General features: G+C 52.2%; 3 protein-coding genes across 3 annotated transcripts; all 3 read left to right on the forward strand.

The window, feature by feature from the left end:
- Nucleotides 1-677: 677 nt before the first annotated feature.
- On the forward strand, nucleotides 678-2,043 carry GPA2 (Guanine nucleotide-binding protein alpha-2 subunit; the record flags this gene model as incomplete). The annotated part of the gene is made up of 6 exons (XM_053189582.1): nucleotides 678-801; nucleotides 873-1,218; nucleotides 1,283-1,411; nucleotides 1,468-1,597; nucleotides 1,655-1,893; nucleotides 1,944-2,043. 6 exons carry the CDS (start codon nucleotides 678-680, stop codon nucleotides 2,041-2,043), a joined length of 1,068 nt encoding a protein of 355 aa, XP_053053035.1.
- Nucleotides 2,044-6,698: 4,655 nt separating this feature from the next.
- GPH1 (Non-essential glycogen phosphorylase) lies at nucleotides 6,699-9,886 on the forward strand (the record flags this gene model as incomplete). Its single annotated transcript, XM_065757496.1, has 6 exons — nucleotides 6,699-6,864; nucleotides 7,164-7,484; nucleotides 7,546-7,811; nucleotides 7,864-9,293; nucleotides 9,349-9,421; nucleotides 9,479-9,886. The coding sequence occupies 6 exons, from the start codon at nucleotides 6,699-6,701 to the stop codon at nucleotides 9,884-9,886; spliced, it is 2,664 nt and encodes an 887-aa protein (XP_065613839.1).
- Nucleotides 9,887-17,244: 7,358 nt separating this feature from the next.
- HOG1 (MAPK protein hog1) lies at nucleotides 17,245-18,651 on the forward strand (the record flags this gene model as incomplete). The annotated part of the gene is made up of 6 exons (XM_053189580.1): nucleotides 17,245-17,348; nucleotides 17,436-17,565; nucleotides 17,637-17,780; nucleotides 17,840-18,196; nucleotides 18,253-18,515; nucleotides 18,576-18,651. 6 exons carry the CDS (start codon nucleotides 17,245-17,247, stop codon nucleotides 18,649-18,651), a joined length of 1,074 nt encoding a protein of 357 aa, XP_053053033.1.
- Nucleotides 18,652-20,055: the final 1,404 nt, after the last annotated feature.

Here is a 20,055-nt window from a genome sequence, read left to right on the forward strand (position 1 = left end):
ACCCACCCAAGCACCTCTCACACAGCACGCTCCTTCGCTGCCAAGGTACTCCCAAAGGTACCTAAAGGTGTCGCTCTCGGTACCAAAGGTACATCGGTGCTTACCTTACCAGCTTGGGCCCGTACCCAATTGCACTTACCCGCCCGCCTGTCGAGGTCCTGGTGATACCCACATTTATTCCTCCGACACTGTCCTTGCCCGCCTTCCCGGTCGCACTCTCGTCTTCCGTCCTTCGCTACCCATCTCCCTCGACAGCTCCCGCCCATCCCCGATCTTCAGGGTCGTCGCTCATCATCCGTCCATCCTCACCCCGTTCGATAAACAATCATAGCAATTCACCGCTCTCGCTTTCGATCCTCGCCGTCGCTGTCTCCTCTCTCGAAGTCTTCTGATCCGAAACGCCTACGTTACCGCCGAGTCCTCCGCCGACCAAACGATCATCACTACCAATCGACGACGACGACGCCCTGCGATCCATCTCAGCCTCGCCATTAATTTTCTCCTCGCCAGCGTTATCTAATACTACTATGGGCATTTAACGTGCATCCATTCGGGATCTCACGCGCGGTTAAATCATTTCGAAGGCTCAACGAGCCCTGCACTCGAACATTTGACGCCCCCAAGTCCCATCATTATTCCCGTCAACGGCTCGACCGAAGCCCCGGCCTCTTTCGAAAATGGGTGCCTGTATGAGCTCAAACAATGAGGAGGTGGAACAGAAAAAGAAGAGTCAGGCAATCGATCGACAACTGGAAGAAGACTCAAAGAGGTTACGCCGGGAATGCAAGATTCTCCTGCTCGGTAGGTTTTTGACGCCAGACTTCAATCCTGCGGGATCTTGAGATGGAGCTGACTTGCTGACAACCATGCAGGATCCGGAGAAAGTGGTAAATCCACGATAGTCAAGCAAATGAAGATTATTCATCTGAAGGGCTATTCGGAAGATGAACTCTACAACTACCGCCCGACCGTGTTCAAGAACCTGGTGGAATGCGCAAAAGCGGTGATCCAAGCCATGCGACAATTCGACATCGAACCGGTAATCGAAGAGAACAAGGCGTATGCCACTTTCCTCATGGAATACACAGCCGAATCCGGCCCGCAAGCACACATCGATCCCCAGATTGGAATCGCTATCCAGTCAATATGGAGCGATCCCGCGAGGGAACAGCTCATGGAGAGGCAGACTGAGTTCTACTTGATGGATTCTGCAGAGTAGTAAGTGTGCTCAATTGGAGTGTTAGAGGTGCCAGGGCAAGAAGTGCTAACAAGATGGCGTCAGCTTCTTCCAAGAGGTCATGCGGATCGTAGCATCAGACTACCTGCCGAACGAAATGGATGTTCTCAGAGCCAGAACAAAGACAACTGGTATATACGAGACAAGATTTCAGATGGGACAACTCAGCATACAGTGAGGCTTTGTGATCGATTGTGCGCATACTTGACAATTGCTGACGATTTCTACAGCATGTTCGATGTTGGTGGTCAAAGAAGTGAGAGAAAGAAGTGGATTCACTGCTTCGAAAATGTCACTTCAATTATCTTCTGCGTTGCCCTTAGCGAGTACGACCAAGTTTTGCTGGAGGAGAGCAGCCAGGTACGTCATCCCATGAAGCCATGTCTCCCACCCGATGCTGTGTACTAATGTCTGCAGAACCGCATGATGGAAAGTTTATTGTTGTTTGACTCGGTGGTGAACTCAAGGTGGTTCATGCGCACCAGTATCATTTTGTTCTTGAACAAGGTGGATATCTTCAAGCAGAAGCTTGGACGTTCACCGCTGGGCAATTACTTCCCAGACTACTCGGGCGGTAACGACGTCAACAAAGCAGCCAAGTATCTCCTCTGGAGGTTCAATCAGGTCAATCGAGCACACCTCAACCTGTATCCCCAGTAAGTGAAAGCGTCATTGTTTCGGTGGGCGGGGGCTAATCCAACTGTAGCCTGACTCAAGCAACCGACACATCCAACATCCGATTGGTGTTTGCGGCCGTCAAGGAGACGATCCTCAACAACGCTCTTAGGGACTCTGGCATCCTATAAACCGCCAGTTGCCTCGGCTACAAATTTTCCTTAATGTTTAGATTCATCTCCTCTGTTGCGGGTCAGCGTTTTACAGCATTGCCGGGCGTTGTGGGCGGCACCTCGTTTGGACGGCGTTCACTCTGGTTTACACGCTCGCTTGCGATACGACACGGGTGCGAGGAAATCGTCGGTTAGTGCCTCGACTTGAGGACAGCACGGCACGACAATTCCTTTCCATTTTGCATCACGGAACCAATCGCTTGAAGATGGACATTCGCAACCGGTTGCTGCCCGCCTACGCGAGATACGCCGGGTTACTGTGGTGGAAGAGATGCCCATGTGAAAGCGTTTCTGGGACGAAAAGTACGCCATGGGTTGGAGTATGGTATGGGAAACGGGAAATTCAAAGATGATGTGATGAATTGGCCGTTCGTTTTCTTTTGTCTCTATTTTGGGATGATGCTCGGAACTTGGGAAAGCGACAGCATCTACCCTATTGGAAGCGGTAGCGTATGGGCCTGATTGATAGCTGGAGAGAGTTGCGACAGCCAAATGAAGCACATCTCTATATGCGAACCATTCGTGTGCCAGGAACGTGCCAGTACGTTCGTTGTGTGTACACAACGTATGGATACTCAAAGAGCCCATTCCAGATTCCAGATAATCGGATTCGGGAGAGAGTGAGAGAGATAGAGAGGTTGGTCGTGGGCAATAACAGCGAGGACGAGGGACGTGGATCGGGTCTCACGAGAAAGAGAGAAGAAGAAAAACCCCGCAGATGGCTGGCTTGAGGCTTCGCGATTGCGGCAGATAATATTCTTTTCTTTTTCCTCTACTTGTATACTATATGTCTTAATCACGCAAGGCTGTGTATGCGCTGCTGGAAGCGGCTGCATCTTTTGTTCTCATTCATTCGTTTCGCTACAAAGTTGTTTTGATGTGGGATGTGGTGATATCTTGCATTTGAAGTTTTTTAACGGCAGGTGAGGGTCATTCGTTTAATGATGGCTACTAATGCGGAATCGTGCTTAAATGATCCGTAAATTTGTATGATATCTTCAGTGGGCCTTGATAGCCATGGATTCGAGGGTAAAAGATAGGTTGCGAAGACAGGACCCAGGAATATCAGGTGATGTATTGTTGTAGACTTTTTTTTTGGGGGGTTGGTAGATTTTGGCAGGATATTAGATATTACATTGCATTCCGACTGGAAGGTGAGTGAACTGACCCTTAGCCTAAGATAGTGAGTGAGTGTGTCAGTTCCCCCGTTCGGATCCCCGTTATCATGTCGTGCTCGCTTTTGTTGTCTTGGGTACTTGCTTGGTTCCGTTGGACGACAGGAAAGGTGGGGAGGGAGGAGAGAGAGAGAGCTGTCTGACGCATGTTGATGGAGACATGGCCCGTATTCGAAGAGGTTGGGGGGTGGGAGTTTATCAGACTTTTGAAGAATGGAGCTGAAGAAGAACCCACTCCTCGAAGAATTAGAGGAAGAAGGAAGCGGTGGGGCAATCGCAAACGGGATGTTCGGCGAGAGCGGAGAGGGTTTTCATCCTCCCCTGTCACTATTCACGATTCCTACTGTCAAGCTTTCTATCTATCCCGGGCGATATAGCAGAGTTGGCGCTGGTATCAGGAGTTAGTCCAGTCCTCTTGTCGTGGAACTTGGGGGAGTAGTGAAGGGGGAAGTCTGGTCGAGTCGAGTCGAGTCGAGTCGATTGGGGGTTGGTGAATCACCATGTTTCCCTTACTTACTAAGGCCAAATAAAAAACTACGGATACGCCGTCCCGTCAAGCAACGTGTCAAGGAGCAAGGCATTCGTAGGCCGGACAGCCGTGGTCGAGCTTACGGGTTACCGGGGTGCTGGCATTCTTCGTGTGTCCCGCATCCGCATCCGCACCCGGGAGGCGACTGGCAGCTAAGGGCAGCTGGAATGGCAGGAAGCGTCCAGGTAACGGATGCCGCATGCCGTGGGCAACGAGAAGAACGTTAGTTGCTAGAGGGACAATGGCAGGAAGAGATTTGAAAAGTTCTGCCCTCCCTTGGGGGGATGGGGGAATTGGGGTATGCTTATTTGCACGATGCGGTTTTCCGGCAGGCTTGGGGTTGCCTTTCAGCTTGCTGCGAGTGAGTAGGTTAATGAGTGAGTGGTTGAGTCAGCGCCATATTATCATGAGAGCTGAGAGCAGACCCAGCCAGGTAAGGTGGTGTATTTCAGCAGAAGTGCGCAATTTGATGTGGGTGCATCTTTTGCTGGGTCCCCTTGAACCTTCTTTCCCTCCTTCTCGGATTGCCTAATTCGGGGTTTGCGGTTTGGTTGGTCCCGTCACAATCGGACCATACTCTCAGATTCTGATATCTCGACTTGCCTTGTTTTGTATCTGACAGATCCCCCCCCTTCTCCTTCAGTCGTCTAGGAAGTCACGGAGCAAAGAGTAGGTAATACCAAGACATGGAAGGAGGCACGACATGTATCGGTCTGGGATGAACATTCCGGGAGGGGCGCCGGTCCTACCTTACCTTAGGTTGCCTTCCCCACGCTCGCCAGGTGCAGGTATTTTGGTGTTAGTCTGCCGCCCATTTCTTTTCTGATGCATCGCAGCATCACTAGACTGGCGGCTGCTGCAGTCGCACCGAATGGTGTCTTTGGGGCTGCATAAGGTTGATGAGGTTCCTGATAGGTTGCTGAGGTACCGGAGCAGTACGCCACAGCAATTGGGCAATGGGGTGCTCACCGTGTCCTGACCGACATCTTCACCGCAGTGGGATGGGATGGACTGGTTGGCCGATTCCAGTCCGTCTCATCATCAGCATCATGATGTGCTGGACCGGCGACAACACAGACACCACATGCAGAGTAGATCAGGTAGGCGCTACTCTGCCCTACCTTACTTTACCTTTTGACTTCCATTCCTCAGCTTTTCACATCATGGATACTTAGGGAGGCTTGAGAAGTAAGTCAAGGTGTAAACCGTTGTTGGGGTTGCGTTCTTGGGACGCTTGCCCACTCACCGTGCGTCACACAAAGTCACCCCGCATTGAATCGCAGTACCTTAGCTCGAGGCACCAAAAACAAGCCGCAGCCCGTCCAATGAATGAATCCTGTTGAGCTTCGACTGTCGACTATCCACTGCTTCGAGGTTTCTCGCCAACCTTTTGCGATGCCGCAAGATGAGGTCATATCAGGTGGTATTCTTCTTTCCCCTAGGAGTTATCTTTCTCTTCCTCTGTCTCTCTCCCTCTGTCCCACGACACCCGGTCCAGAAACAGACCAGGGGGGTGGCCCAGCGTAAACCCAAATATCCTGACGGATGGGGAACCGGACAGGGAAAATGGGGCTCAATAGCTCCAGAGCTCCATCGCGTCTTCACTGGTGTGTGCGGGTTGTCAGATCAGCCCCAATAAAAAAGTAGTCTGGCCTCTCCAGACCTCAGGACCTCAGACCGTGGACCTTGGAACAATGCTGGGTTTGTCTGACACTCTTGGGGAAAAGTGCCACATTTGTTGGCCTCGGTACCTTCAGCGAGACTGGCGCATTCTGGGCAAGAAGATCATGCAAATACTTAACAGCATCTCATGCGTGTACCAACACATTACACTCTGTCCGCATATAGCAACCAGGCCATGCCACTCACTGCCCATGATCCAGGCCCCATGTTCCATACCTCCCGTGCCCATCTCCATGTAAAAAGGTAGGTAGCAATTAGCAATCGCCAACCTCAGCAATCCATCGAGACTGACTGACCGACTGCCTTTACCTTCTTGCCTACGTTGCTACCCACCTACCTACCCTGCACAGCACAGCACAGCAGGTAGTCAGGTACTTTGCACAATGAATGGGGGAGCTGCTTCTGCTTCTCCTTGCCCTTTGTCCATCGGGTATGGTCGTCCGTTGCATGCCATGCCCGAGGGGTAGTAGCTACCTTAATACAGATGCTCCGTACCTACCTCACCTCGACTCGCTCGTCTCTCTTTCTTTTCTTCTTAATAAGTGTCCCACCATCCCCCTCCTCCTCTTCTTGACCTCTGACCTTTCCTTCTACTTTACCCCTCCTCCCCCATCTTCCACTCTCTTCTTCCAACTCGCAGAGCTCCCAGTGAACCTTGTAGGAGTCCTCCCATCATCCATTGGTAACCTCGCCTCTACCAAGCTTCGTTGGCACCGTAGAGCTATCAGTATCTCCTACATCGTCTTTGACGGCTCCTTTGCAGACAACCTCACCTAGGGAACGCTATTCAAATTTGGATCTTCCAGCAAAGCTCTTCCACCAGCTTTGCTCATCTTTCAGCTGAGACGCTTCGTCCGCGTTGAGCTGAGTACGAATCCCGGCCGCGAGTGGTGTGGACTGAGCTTCAGGCACCGCCAAACACCCCGCTCTTCTCCCCACTAACATCCTGGGCCTGTCCTGTACGTCCCGTTCGCTCCGCCCGTCAAAATAGTCTGGACCTCCTCCTGATCCTCCGTCGCCTCCCCCTCGTTCTTCGCCAGTCGCGTATGACCGAGTGGTGTTTCGATTTCCGCATTCTTGTCTCTCGTATTCTCCGAGGAAGGGTTCTCCAGCATAGCTAACTAAACGTGCTTTGACAGTTCCCCAGACCAGTTCCAGGACTCGATCGAGCCAATTGACTCCCCAGTTCACCACCACTTTATTCCATCGTACGACAGCTACTCAAAATGTCGGCAGCTACGGAAGAGCGCCTCCCTGTGCGGGAGCGTCGCCCCTCGACCAGCGCCCCCATTGTTGATATCCAGGGCTCTGTTGGCCCAGCCGGCATTTCGCGCCCCAAGCACAAGAGAACTTTCACCGGTTTCGGTGCTGGAGAGATCAAGAGCGTCGAGGGTGAGTTTGTTCTGTCTTCTCCATTCAATTGCATGACTTCCGGGGAAGGGGGCAGACGCCATGTGCTCGCCAGCTTCCGAAAGATGTGGGCGAGCGAGCTCTCGCGCAGCTTTCGTGGAGCTTGGAGGGGCAGCTCCTCAGCCCGGGCCCAAGTACCCCGCACTGATCGTCGCGAGCTCCATCACGCCACACTAGGATCCAGTAGCTTCGTTTTCCCCTGCCACACATTCTCACTTACACCAGTGCTACTACCAAATGCAATGCCAACATCGGATCACGAGCTAATGGCCTCTGAACAGCTTCCATCCCCGAGCCTCAGCGTGAGGCTTGGTCCAAAGCCCAGGGCGGCCCTTTCAAGACAAAGGATGAGTTCGAAAAGGAGGTCGTTCGTCACGTCGAGACCACTTTGGCTCGCAGCATGTTCAACTGCGACGAGACGGCGGCCTACTCCGCCGCCAGTTTGGCCTTCCGTGACCGCCTGGTCAAGCAGTGGAACAAGACTCAGCAGCGCCAGACCACTGTAGATGGAAAGCGTGTCTACTACTTCTCTCTCGAATTTCTGATGGGCCGTGCCCTCGACAATGCCATGTTGAACGTTGGCTTGAAGGACGTTGCCAAGGGTGAGTTACAAGGAGGCACCGAACAATGTTAGAATGATACTGTGCTAACGTCATCATACAGCTGGTCTTGATGACCTTGGTTTCCGCATCGAGGACGTGATTGAGCAGGAGCATGACGCGGCTCTTGGAAACGGCGGCCTGGGTCGTTTGGCTGCTTGCTTCCTCGACAGTCTTGCGTCCCTCAACTTCCCTGCCTGGGGTTATGGCTTGAGGTACAGGTACGGTATCTTCAAGCAGGAGATTATCGATGGCTACCAAGTTGAGGTGCCCGACTACTGGCTTGACTTCAACCCCTGGGAGTTCCCCCGTCACGATGTTACTGTCGATGTGAGTTGTTCAGAGAGAGATCAGTTTCGAACGAGTGCTGATAATCCTCAAGATCCAATTCTTCGGCCATGTCACAAAATCGACGGACTCCAATGGCAAGACTATCGCCAGCTGGGAGGGTGGCGAGACGGTCACCGCCGTAGCATACGACGTCCCCATCCCAGGTTACGCTACACCTTCTACCAACAACTTGCGTTTGTGGTCCAGCAAGGCTGCCAGCGGAGAATTTGATTTCCAAAAGTTCAACAATGGTGAGTACGAGAGCTCGGTTGCTGACCAGCAGCGCGCCGAGACGATCAGCGCGGTTCTGTACCCCAACGACAACCTTGAGCGTGGAAAGGAGCTTCGTCTGAAGCAGCAGTACTTCTGGTGTGCTGCCTCCCTCTATGACATTGTTCGTCGCTTCAAGAAGTCCAAGCGCCCCTGGAGAGAGTTCCCCGATCAGGTCGCCATCCAGCTGAACGACACTCACCCTACTTTGGCGATTGTTGAGCTTCAGCGCATCCTGATTGATCTGGAGAAGCTTGAGTGGGATGAGGCATGGAACATTGTCACTGCCACTTTTGGCTACACCAACCACACAGTCCTGCCCGAGGCTCTGGAGAAGTGGCCCGTCGGTTTGGTTCAGCACTTGCTCCCTAGACACTTGCAGATTATCTACGACATCAACCTTTTCTTCCTTCAGAGCGTCGAGAAGATGTTTCCCAACGACCGCGAAATTCTCAGCAGGGTTTCGATCATAGAAGAGTCGCAACCCAAGATGGTGCGCATGGCGTACCTGGCAATTGTTGGCTCTCACAAGGTCAATGGTGTAGCTGAGCTGCACTCTGATCTCATCAAGACCACCATTTTCAAGGACTTTGTCAACATCTACGGCCCTGACAAGTTCACCAACGTCACCAACGGCATTACCCCAAGACGTTGGTTGCACCAGGCTAACCCTCGCCTGTCTGACCTCATCGCGTCCAAGACTGGCGGCAACTACGACTTCCTGAAGGACCTGACAAAGTTGAACCAGCTTGAGCTCAGCGTCAACGACAAGGAGTTCCGCAAGGAATGGGCCGAGATCAAGTACGCCAACAAGGTCCGCCTCGCTAAGTATATAAAGACCACGTTAGGCGTCAGCGTCAACCCTGCGGCACTCTTTGACGTTCAAGTCAAGCGTATCCACGAGTACAAGCGTCAGCAACTCAACATCTTTGGTGTCATCCACCGCTACCTCACCCTCAAGGCCATGTCGCCGGAGGATCGCAAGAAGGTTGCTCCCCGAGTTTCCATCTTTGGAGGAAAAGCGGCACCTGGCTACTGGATGGCCAAGCAAATTATTCACTTGGTCAACAGTGTTGGTTCAGTAGTCAACAATGACGAGGAAATCGGCGACCTTCTCAAGGTCATCTATCTGGAGGACTACAATGTCAGCAAGGCAGAGATGATCATTCCTGCGTCTGACCTGAGCGAGCATATCTCCACTGCCGGTACCGAGTAAGTGAACCACCATCCTCACCCCCGACGGCGTCTCGGCTAACGTGTCATGCAGGGCATCCGGTACCAGTAACATGAAGTTTGTTCTCAATGGCGGCTTGATTATCGGCACGTGCGACGGCGCCAACGTAAGTGAACCCGACGGAATGGAACTGGCGGGACGATCGTTTCTAACGCTAGCCTAGATTGAAATCACTCGTGAGATTGGCGAGAACAACATTTTCCTCTTTGGCAACCTTGCCGAGGATGTGGAAGATCTCCGCCACGCGCACAACTATGGAACCCACTCGATTGACGAGAACCTTGCAAAGGTCTTCTCTGCCATTGACAGTGGCACATTCGGCTCCGTGTCCGATTTCCACGCGCTAGTCTCGGCCGTCCGTGACCACGGAGACTACTACTTGGTATCAGACGACTTCAACAGCTACATTGAGACGCACCACCTTGTCGATGAGGCGTACAAGAACCAAGAGGAGTGGATCACAAAGTCCATTACCAGTGTAGCTCGTATGGGCTTCTTCAGCAGTGATCGCTGCATCAACGAGTATGCCGAGGAGATCTGGAACGTCGAGCCTCTTAAGGTCGAGGACTAGGTAGACTGAACTATAGCGCTTCAGAGACAAGACCCAGACGGCGTAAAGTGACCTAGATGGGGGATGGCTAGTCAGGCGTGCACGGAACCGAGTACCTATTGCACTATTGCACTCGAAACTCTTGAAGAAGGCGGGGCCTATAAGGAACAGTGCTAGATAATATCTTTCTTTTGTATAGTTTATGAGAATGCCCTAAGACTGGTGTCCGCAAGTATTGAAACCATGAGGTGTTGTGACTTGTGTGAAGCGAGCGTCTATGGTATGTTTGAGATGACTCAGCATTCAAGGTAGCAATTCGTTGTTGTCGTTTTTTTTTTGGAACGGCCTCGAACGGCGACCATTGTTGGAAACGGAGCAGGGTGACAAGGGGAATTGCAACGTGAACGTTTCGACAAGGGGAGTGGAAACAATGGGGCGCCTGTTTTGCTTCACTGACGTCACTATGCGGCAATGTGGACGTCGCCCACAGTGACCAAGGGAAAAGAGGAAAAGCACAACAGGCCAGGGGTCATCAGCAGTATGTACGGAGGTAGTGGCTCTCTCTCCAATGCTCCAGGGAGTGCCTTCTTCTGGGACGGATCGATTCCGGGTACTACTTCCAAGCTTCCGGTGAAGGGACGCAACTCTGGGAGAAAAGGGCGGTCAAGGATCATACTTACCTAGAGGGAGGGAGGGAGGAGGAGGGAGATCTAGAGCCAACTTTTTTTTCTTCCCGGACATTCATCATTGATCAGCAAAAGGTGTTCTGGAACTTTGGAAGGCTTCCCGTGCCCAACCCAAACTGAAATAATTGTGCATTCTTCCAAACTTGCTTGGTTCAGCACCCCGCGGGCGAGTCAGCAGACGAGTAAGCAGTGTAGGTACAAGTTTCCTTGCGTGCTTGCATGCCTTTGCGAAACAATGGAAACAAGTTTAAAAAAGACATTTTGGCTGCGTGCTGCATATGCGTGTATTCGAAAAAGTGAAGTGTGAGCATTTGGGTTGGCCGACCGCCTGCCGGCGTACATGTCCGTTTGAGGCGTAAGACAATACCGATCCGTTACGGCATGTCGGCAGCGAGTGAGATTGGTCCGGGGGACAACCTCCGGGGAAGAAGGTCAGGTTTATATTGGGTTGAATGCTGTCGTCATCTTTGCAAATGTGGGAAAAGTCGAGACCCTGCTTCTCTTTCGTGCTAGGTTCTGGACCCAGATGTGTTTTTCTGTGGTGAACCAAGGGACCAACTCAAAACCAGCCCTGCTGGAGCCTGGGAGAGCGAGACTGGAGGAGAGGTGCATGATGACATCAGAGGAACGACAGGAACGAATGCTGGCCCTCGTTAGGTCCCTGATTCCTGCCTTCCCCCCTTTTTCTGTCTGTCAAAACGGTATGAACCGGTCGGCATCGAAGAGACTTTTCATCTCGTCGAGTAGATGGATACGCCGGACGCGGTATGGTATGCTTAGAACAGTGTCGTGGCCTTCGATAGAGCAATACGCGTGCAGGATGTGATTTGGCTTCGGAGACGCATTCTTATGTCGAGTAAATGATTCGTGCAAAGAGGTTATTTTGTTGTTCTGCGCTGATTTTAGTACCGGAAGAGAATCGTCAGCTCACGGCCGCCCTGATGCTATGGATTATGTGGTCAATGGAGGAACCTCAAGGCCTTCAGCGCTAGTTTCGCACCGGCCGGGAGCTTAGAGACCATCGGCCGCAACGCCGGCTTGCGAGCTTGCCCTGGTGCTGAATGCTTCTCTAGATCACGAAACAGAAGCGTCGTTAGGAATAGTTTGACGAATCAGCATGTTGACAGGTCCAAATAAACGGGATGATCTTCGATACACATGAAAGAGTTCAGGGTCCAGAGGATGAAGGATCCTTGGGCCGTGTGCTTGTGTTCCCACCATTTCATCCTTTTCTGGTACACCTGCTGGCTGCATGAGGTAGGGAGAGAGTTGGAGGGTCCTTTTCATACATTCTCCCGCCTCGTGCTGCACCGCGCCGTTTTCTTCTTCTCTGCGGCTCGGATTAGCATCACCAAACGGATTACACACAGGTTGACCCCTGGAGGTTCTCGGCATGAAGGGTCCAGTTCGAGATCCATCGCAGCGAAGCCAGGGCACAATGTGCCAAAAGTTGTACGCATGTCACCCTCAGAGTTCCTGGGAAGCTCCTGAGTCCCGGGTGGGATGGTGCTACTTGTCATGATCTTACTCCATCATGACGGATCTGAAAGGTAATTGTTGACTCGAAGGTGTCCACTCTGCAACCACACAAGCAAACCAACGTCGCCGCTATGCATCGCTGTGCCTGAGCTGGCCGAGAATGGTAGCCGAATATTGTATATCCACGTGTCGCGTTTGGTGGGTGCATGCTGTGGGCGATGAATTGCGAATATGGTTCCGTTATCTCAATCGCCGAGACGGTCTAGAGACTGAGAACATAACTTGTTACAAGCATGCCAAAACCGGTTCTTGTCAAGCATGCCAGATTGTCATTGACAATTCTGTCCCAACGGTGGTGAATCGAGATTTGCTATCACAATCAACTCGAAAGGGGCTTAGGCTCCTTTGTTGTTTTTCAGCGTCTTGAGAGCTGGGAGGTCCCGTCAGTGCTTTTTGAAATATAAAGAGCATTAGTTATGCAGAGAGGTGTTACCCGTTCCCGTGCCGCGGAAGGGCTTGATGGGATCCATACCGTATTCTGCCCCTCGCAGCCCAATCAATGCGGCCGGACGTATGTCCAGCTACAGCAGGTAATGCGCTGAATTGGGCATATTCAGGCCAGTCTAGAACATGCGGCTACTGTAGTCGGGGAAGCCCCGTGACGGGAATTTTGAGCTACCGCAGTTGCTTTGCGGCGGTCACACGGATTCTATACCGCTGGGAAGGATAAGGAGGGGCGTGTTATGTGCGCTGTATGAGCTGTGTGACGGACCGTTTTCTCGATTCTCGATCTTCGCCTACGAAGTCGATGTTGGGTGAGGGAGGAGACTGGGAGGGACTGGGACCAGGGATCGACTAGCGTTATTGCCAGGGTAGTCTCTTGCTCCCTGCGAAACGGTGTGAAAGGTACAGCAAACGTGTTAGTGCTCGAGGGAGTTTGTCGACGTCTCGGGGCGCTAGAAACTCGGACAGTGAGCGGCTAGTATCCCTTTGCACGCTAAGCTGACAGGATGGACTCGATGGAGAGAGCAGGGGCGGCTGTACGGAGTACTCTGGTCTTTGGAGTCTGGATTAGCGGGACGGATCACAGACACACCCCTCCCCAGCCCGTCAACGCGACACGACACATGAAGGTTTCCATACCCCAGTACCATCTCGATGCGATCTCAGAATGACGTCAGAGGTTGCGGTTCTTCTTGTGGTGGTTTTCACACCTAGCCCCTCTGATGTGCTCAGAAAGTGCCTGGCACCTCGGTGCCGTAGTGCAGTGGGAGGAAAAGCTTTCGGATGGATGCGTTCGACGCGAAGCAGCCCGGGCTCCTCTATATGCACCTCGATATCAGGTACGGATACATATAGCTTGTTGGAACAGACCGCTAAGGAATCCACTATTGAGGTTGGTCAAGGGAGGATGATGCTAAAGGTATGCGGGTCGAGTGATTATACCAGAGTGCACATGTGCGCACATGCACAAGCGGCGGAGATATCGCGTTGCGGATGGCAAATATGATCTGGCATGGGAATTGGATGCGCGCCTGAGGATTATGCTCCTGCGACAGAGTTCGAGCCTCCGTGAGAAGGAGGTATGGTGTCTTTGGTGTCTTGAATACATGATGCTGGTAATTCGACAGTTGCATCGACCGGTGGTGCAAGGTGCTTGGTCGTGCTTGGTGCAAGGGGATGATGGGGAACGGGGAAGGAGAATACTGTAACTAAGGTAGGGGTGCCAGTAGAAAAAAGGTAGAAGAGAAGTTGGGGGCTAATTGGAACCGTTTGAGGTTCACCGTATCTTGGAGCCGGCGGGGCCACGGGGGCTTGTTGTCCGATGGTAAAAATTCCTTGTGGTGCTTGGGTGAAGAGGATCGAAACGGCAATTGAGCGATTTGGACGGGAAACGGCAAAAGTGCCTTTGAGAAAAACATGGCATTTTGGCAAGACGGGTGGGCAATCTCCCGTTGGGGTGCCTTCCATCTGTCTGCTCATGGGTGTCCTATGCTCCCGCAAGGGGCGCGGGAAGGTGAGGATAAAGATTGGACCGTCGGGGAAGGAACCACGAACTAAGGTAGCAGTTGCCACTTGTGTTATCGCGGTCGCAGTGGCAACTTCAAGGCAGGCACGGCGGGCAGGCCAAGACCATCATCGTCGATCTGTTATTGCTGGACGTTCCCAGATATCCATGATTGCGCGCATCCGCACGGTGGTACACTAAAGACTTCATGCTGATACTTCACCGATGCCTTCCCTGCCGCGGGTTCACCGACCAGTTGTCCAACGAACGTTGTGATTTGCTGTCTGGCGACTGCCCTGCCGCTAGGATAAAACAAGCCAGACCATGCCGTCCGGTCTTGGGATTGGAGAGTTATGTGACCTGCGACCGGCTGGAGCGGCGCCTTGTCTAATTCCATCATTATCAAAAATAACAGCTGGAGATGCCCTCTCCTGCCCGTCTTGTCTGAGTTGAGCGTTGAACAAAATCTTATTTTCACGGCACGGCTTTGTGGAAGAAAAGATTCCCAAGCTCGGCCCGTGGTGAGCTGAAAGTGAAATTGGCGGTGCCGCTGATGCTCAGGCCATTCCATGAAGCTCCTTTTGTGACAGGTCAACCTTTGATTGTCTCTCGGCCATTCTTCTGAGATATCTCGCAGCGGTTCTCCCGTCGTCTCATGTTATTAGCAGCCGCTCCCAAAACAGCAATCCAGAAAGACCGAGGCTCGCGGCAAGAGACAATATACGCAACCTCACACAATCATGAGTTCAGCCTCATGTTGACTTGTTTCTCCTCGAACCTACGAGATCGGATCGGAAAGCAAGTCTCTCTACTTCTGGAGTATGCACTCACGAGTCATCCCGGACATTATGCTCCTCTCCGTGGTTGTCGTTGCCGTTGCCGTCGTCTCATCTCAGTCTTGGTCAAGTCCTTTTGACTTGGCCATCTGTGACTTGCTGGCTAGTCTGGTAATTGTGCGCATTCAAGTACCTTACCTTAGTACCTAGTGTGCTAGTATAGCTGCCGTCCCCATCTAACCTGCCTCTCTGTCCAGTCAGACCTTCTGTAGTCTGTACGCACACTTATGTAGCCTGCTACGATCTTGACCTTGCCATGCCCTACCCATCCACAGTGCCCGTCTCGTACATGGAGGACACCGTTACCGCTTGCAAGTTCTCGGTTCAACAGAGAAACGCCCCCTCCCCGCCAGCAACATTCATTCGTAACCTGCCTGCCTTGATATATCATTGGACAGAAAGACAGCAGCGGCGGGGGTAAAGCAAGGTACAGATACCCCTGTCTTCCTAAGTCTTCACTCCGATGCTTACCGTGCAAGCTCTTCCGTCTTTCACGCTGGGCTCAATGTTACTTCCAGAGTTAGCCAGTGTCTCTCCGTCTTCTGGCCGAATTGTGCACACCCCTCTACGTCCTTCCTCCGCGAAGTACTCTCTCACACTCGGTCGCGCCTCCTAGAAATTATTGAAAAGTACTTTCCCCCTTCGAATATTGTGCCTATGAGTTGCCTGACTCTTCGTCTCCTTACATTTTTTTTAGCCAGAATCGATTCTGAGTATATATCTCTCCCTCTTACCCCCATAGCCCATATTCACGTCCAAAGGCAATTCGAGAAGCAACGCCTGAGCCACTTCCTGGAAAGCCTCATACGCGTCCTTGCCTCCATCCATCGACAGGTGTTGTGCATCCACCTCCAGCGGCATCCTCAGCTTCACCGCAGCAGCGAACGAGAGACGAGAACGACGACCTGATCGACACTTGTACGGATTTGCTACCTGCATTCCCCACGTGCGCCCGCCACTCGCGCGCCCATCACCACGGCCACCATTTGGTTTGAGCTTTCGCGCCCGGACTTGATCCCGAAGAGACTCAAGAAAAAAAGAAGGAGAAAGCGAACCGCTTTGGATAGACAAAAAGAAGAGGGAGACGTTGCGAAAGATAGAAGAAAAAGAGCATTACCGAGATCTTTGACTCTGTAAGTGAGCAAGCATCTTAACAGAATGTTGTGCCGGGGAATATTTTGAACATCCCCTACTGTTCCTTGCCATCATACTTCCCCCTTGCACTGAAAGTTCCCCCGTTCTTGTACTACAAGACTACTGCCTGCGCCGTCTGCGGCATGGTTAATGGTGGAATTGGACGCCCTTGGCACCAAAAGTCGACAATACCGGAAGGGCAAAAAACGGAATATGCATAGGAAAAAAACGGCGAATGACGAAGGAGATGGAACAGAATATGGGCGGGCCAGGATGCGAGAAAAAACCAGATTCTTGTTCCGCGATTGCTGTTGCCCCCTAGCTGCATTCGCTACCATTTACAGTACTCCGTACTGCGTACTGCTTGCTTCCTTGCAAGAAAAGAAGTCTCGCTAATGCTGTTGCCACATTGTTCAGGTTGCTCCGGATTCCATACCACGTATCCCAGAAAAGGCCCAGAAGCAGAAGCAGAAGGAGAAGGAGACATAGAAGCAGTACCTCAAGGCAGTCCCGCCATACGTACCCCAACGACAGGCCAAAACGGAGAAAAGAGACGTGCGCTCACTCGCTGCCCACGCTTCCACCTACCCCGCTGCGCTTTTGCAACTCCCACGCCCTCACGTCCCACACGTCCCACACGTCCCACGCCCACCGTCCCACGTCCCACGTCCTATACGGCCACAGTCCACCGTTCACCGTCTTCAACCAGCCAGCCAGCGAGCGGCCTTCTCCTCCCAGCCCAAGAATCCACGTCCCAGAACCAGGCCTAAGACCAGGACCGCCCCGCCGAACAGCCACCCCTCCAGCGCGCAACAAATCCTTGAGCTCGCTCCCCCGCCGTCACTGCGTCTCTTTCAAATCCAGCCGACTCCCGCTCTCTTGTTGCCTTCCATACACGCGCAGACCAGACGGAAAGCTGCCCATCGCACACCTCACATACCGCAAAACCTCTTCTTCGAATTCCCTCACCTCGTCCAAATTCGAGCTGATCATCGAGCCTGTCTCTCGCTCATCATAGCAGAACCGTCAGCAGAAGCATAACTTGGCCCGTCGATCTCCCGGCTGTCGTCTTTTTACTCCACCACCCCTCATCACTCTTGAATCCTCCCCGCCGCACGACGACCAATTTCCATCCTCCTCCCCGATCAGTCTTTCTCTCCCTCTCCCTCCCCCCTCCAGCCGCTCAATCCGAAAATCCAATCCTTATCGATCAGGTAGATCGACAATCACACGAAAATGGCCGAATTCGTTAGAGCACAAATTTTCGGTACTACCTTCGAGATCACCTCGAGGTACTCGGACTTGCAACCCGTCGGTATGGGAGCCTTCGGTCTGGTTTGGTTAGTCTGAGAAAATACCATCCATCGCAACCAGCGCTCGTTGCGAACGTCTATTCATACTTGCTGACACGTCTTTTCCGCTCGCAGCTCCGCCCGTGACCAACTTACCAACCAGAATGTTGCCGTCAAGAAGATTATGAAGCCCTTCAGCACTCCCGTTCTCGCCAAGCGAACATACCGTGAGCTCAAGCTGCTCAAGCACTTGAGACATGAGAACGTACGTTCTGTCCCGCCTTGGCTGCGTCTCTTCATACTCAGTCGGGTCGACGTGTGTTGATATCCACCTAGGTCATCTCTCTCAGTGATATCTTCATCTCCCCTCTCGAGGATATTTACTTCGTCACAGAGCTTCTCGGCACCGACTTGCACCGACTGCTCACCTCCAGGCCTCTTGAGAAGCAGTTTATTCAGTATTTCCTTTACCAGATCATGGTAAGCCGCGGCCCCTAATGGGAATTCTCTCCGACACCCGAATTGACATGTTTTTGTAGCGCGGACTGAAATACGTCCACTCTGCTGGTGTTGTCCACCGTGATTTGAAGCCCAGCAACATTCTCGTCAACGAGAACTGCGACTTGAAGATTTGCGACTTCGGTCTCGCCCGTATTCAGGACCCCCAGATGACTGGTTATGTCTCGACGAGATACTACCGTGCTCCCGAGATCATGCTCACATGGCAAAAGTACGACGTTGAGGTCGACATCTGGAGTGCGGGATGCATTTTCGCCGAGATGTTGGAGGGCAAGCCTCTGTTCCCCGGCAAGGACCACGTCAACCAGTTCTCCATTATCACCGAGCTTCTCGGCACTCCTCCTGACGATGTCATCAACGGCATTGCCAGTGAAAACGTGAGTTGATGCAGAGCACAAGCGATAATTGATTTGCCTACTGACACGGACCCAAGACCCTCCGATTCGTCAAGTCCCTGCCCAAGCGCGAAAGGCAACCCTTGAAGAACAAGTTCAAGAACGCCGACCCCTCCGCCATCGATCTCCTGGAGAGGATGCTGGTCTTTGATCCCAAGAAGCGGATAACGGCCACTGAGGCGCTCTCGCACGACTACCTTGCCCCTTACCACGACCCCTCTGACGAGCCCGTTGCTGAGGAGAAGTTCGACTGGAGTTTCAACGACGCTGATTTGCCGGTGGACACGTGGAAGATCATGATGTAAGCCTATTCTCATCTCAAATTTTCATGAATTACTTGCTAACGAAGTACTCTTTGCAGGTACTCCGAGATACTCGACTACCACAATGTGGATGCGTCTGCGCAACAGATGGAAGAGCAGTTCAACGCACAATAGATGAGGGAGTTCAGGGGCAGAGCGAGGATAAATAGGAGAGGGGGGGCTATGATACCACGCAAAACCAGAACGGCACGTGTTTCCAGTACATTCGCACGCAATCATGGTGTTCGGAAGAGGGGATCGGTTATTGTAACGTTGACAATGCAAAGGGCCAACAGTATACGCGATATAAAGGAATGGCATGCATCTTGGAGGTGTTTCTCTTTTTTTCATCATATTGTTCCAACAAATTTCCTTTTCCTGGGTCTCCAGGTTCTGTTAGAATAAAGTCCGCGGCATAGGGCATAGGGACAAGCTGACAACGAGCTTAGAGGCCCTGATTACGAGGACTTGCTTTATCAATCAGGATAACGGACGCTCTACTGGACACTTGAATATGGGATGCCCTTTGCGAACTGTAGGATGGATGAATTCGGGCGTAGTAGCAGAAAATGCTGCGGCAGATCACAATTGAAGACAAAGACGAGAAAAAGAAAAAAACCATGGAAACCGTAAAAAGGGTAGCCAAGGCTTGTGATCTACCTTCACTACTACCAAAGCGAATCAAACGATGATCCCAAGGGGTTAGGTACCTAGGTACCAGGTATGTTTTCAAAGACAACTGTGGCTTGATATGTGGTTGTGTACGTGCAGACCACCGCCACAGAGCGTGTGGCTTGTGGGCTGCCTCAGCCACATATAACGAGAGTGTGGCTGGCATTATGCCACGATCCGTCGCAATTAGGATGGTCGCACGAAGCGGAACTATACCTCGAAAAGTTTCACTGTGACCCTTTTTTTGACTGCAAGAAATTCAATTCATGATAGTCAGAAGGAAGCATAGGTGAGTGACACCTGAGGTGAGATGTTAAGGGGCGGGCAGGCGGCACACTCCGCACGGTGAAAAGGTGGTGGAGGATGGTGATTCGACGAGAGGGAGGAGGAAAAATCCCATCTCATGCAATGCAGGACACGCTGGCGGTGCTTGAGGTTAAGGTGAGATGAGGTTTGGGGTTTCCGGGAAGGGAGGGAAGGTTGACGTGGTGTTTTTGCCTCTCCGACTTTTGGTCGCTTTCGCTGAGGTAGTCGGTCATGGACTGGGAGGTTTTATCGGTAGGAGACTAGGAGTTGACTCCGGGTTGTTCTCAGTTTAGTACCTAGGCATTATGGGTGGTGGCATTTGTGATGTTGCTGGGGCAAAAGGTTTATTGATTTACAGGCTCAAAGTTTAGCTTCTAGCGTTGTTCACACCACCTTTCTCTCACCGTTTATCCGTCGTTATTGAAGAACTACACTTGAGGTAATACCGGTAATACCGGTACACCACACATGCAACTCATGAGTGAGTCGTCTTGAGAAGGGGTAGCACGGGAACCGAAGTAGCGGGAAGAAGCAAAGCTGTGAGTCGTGAAATCGTGATCG

The sequence above is a fragment of the Colletotrichum fioriniae genome, assembly GCF_027942845.1.
Source record: "Colletotrichum fioriniae strain IMI 355084 chromosome Unknown scaffold_6, whole genome shotgun sequence".
NCBI lineage: Eukaryota > Fungi > Ascomycota > Sordariomycetes > Glomerellales > Glomerellaceae > Colletotrichum > Colletotrichum fioriniae.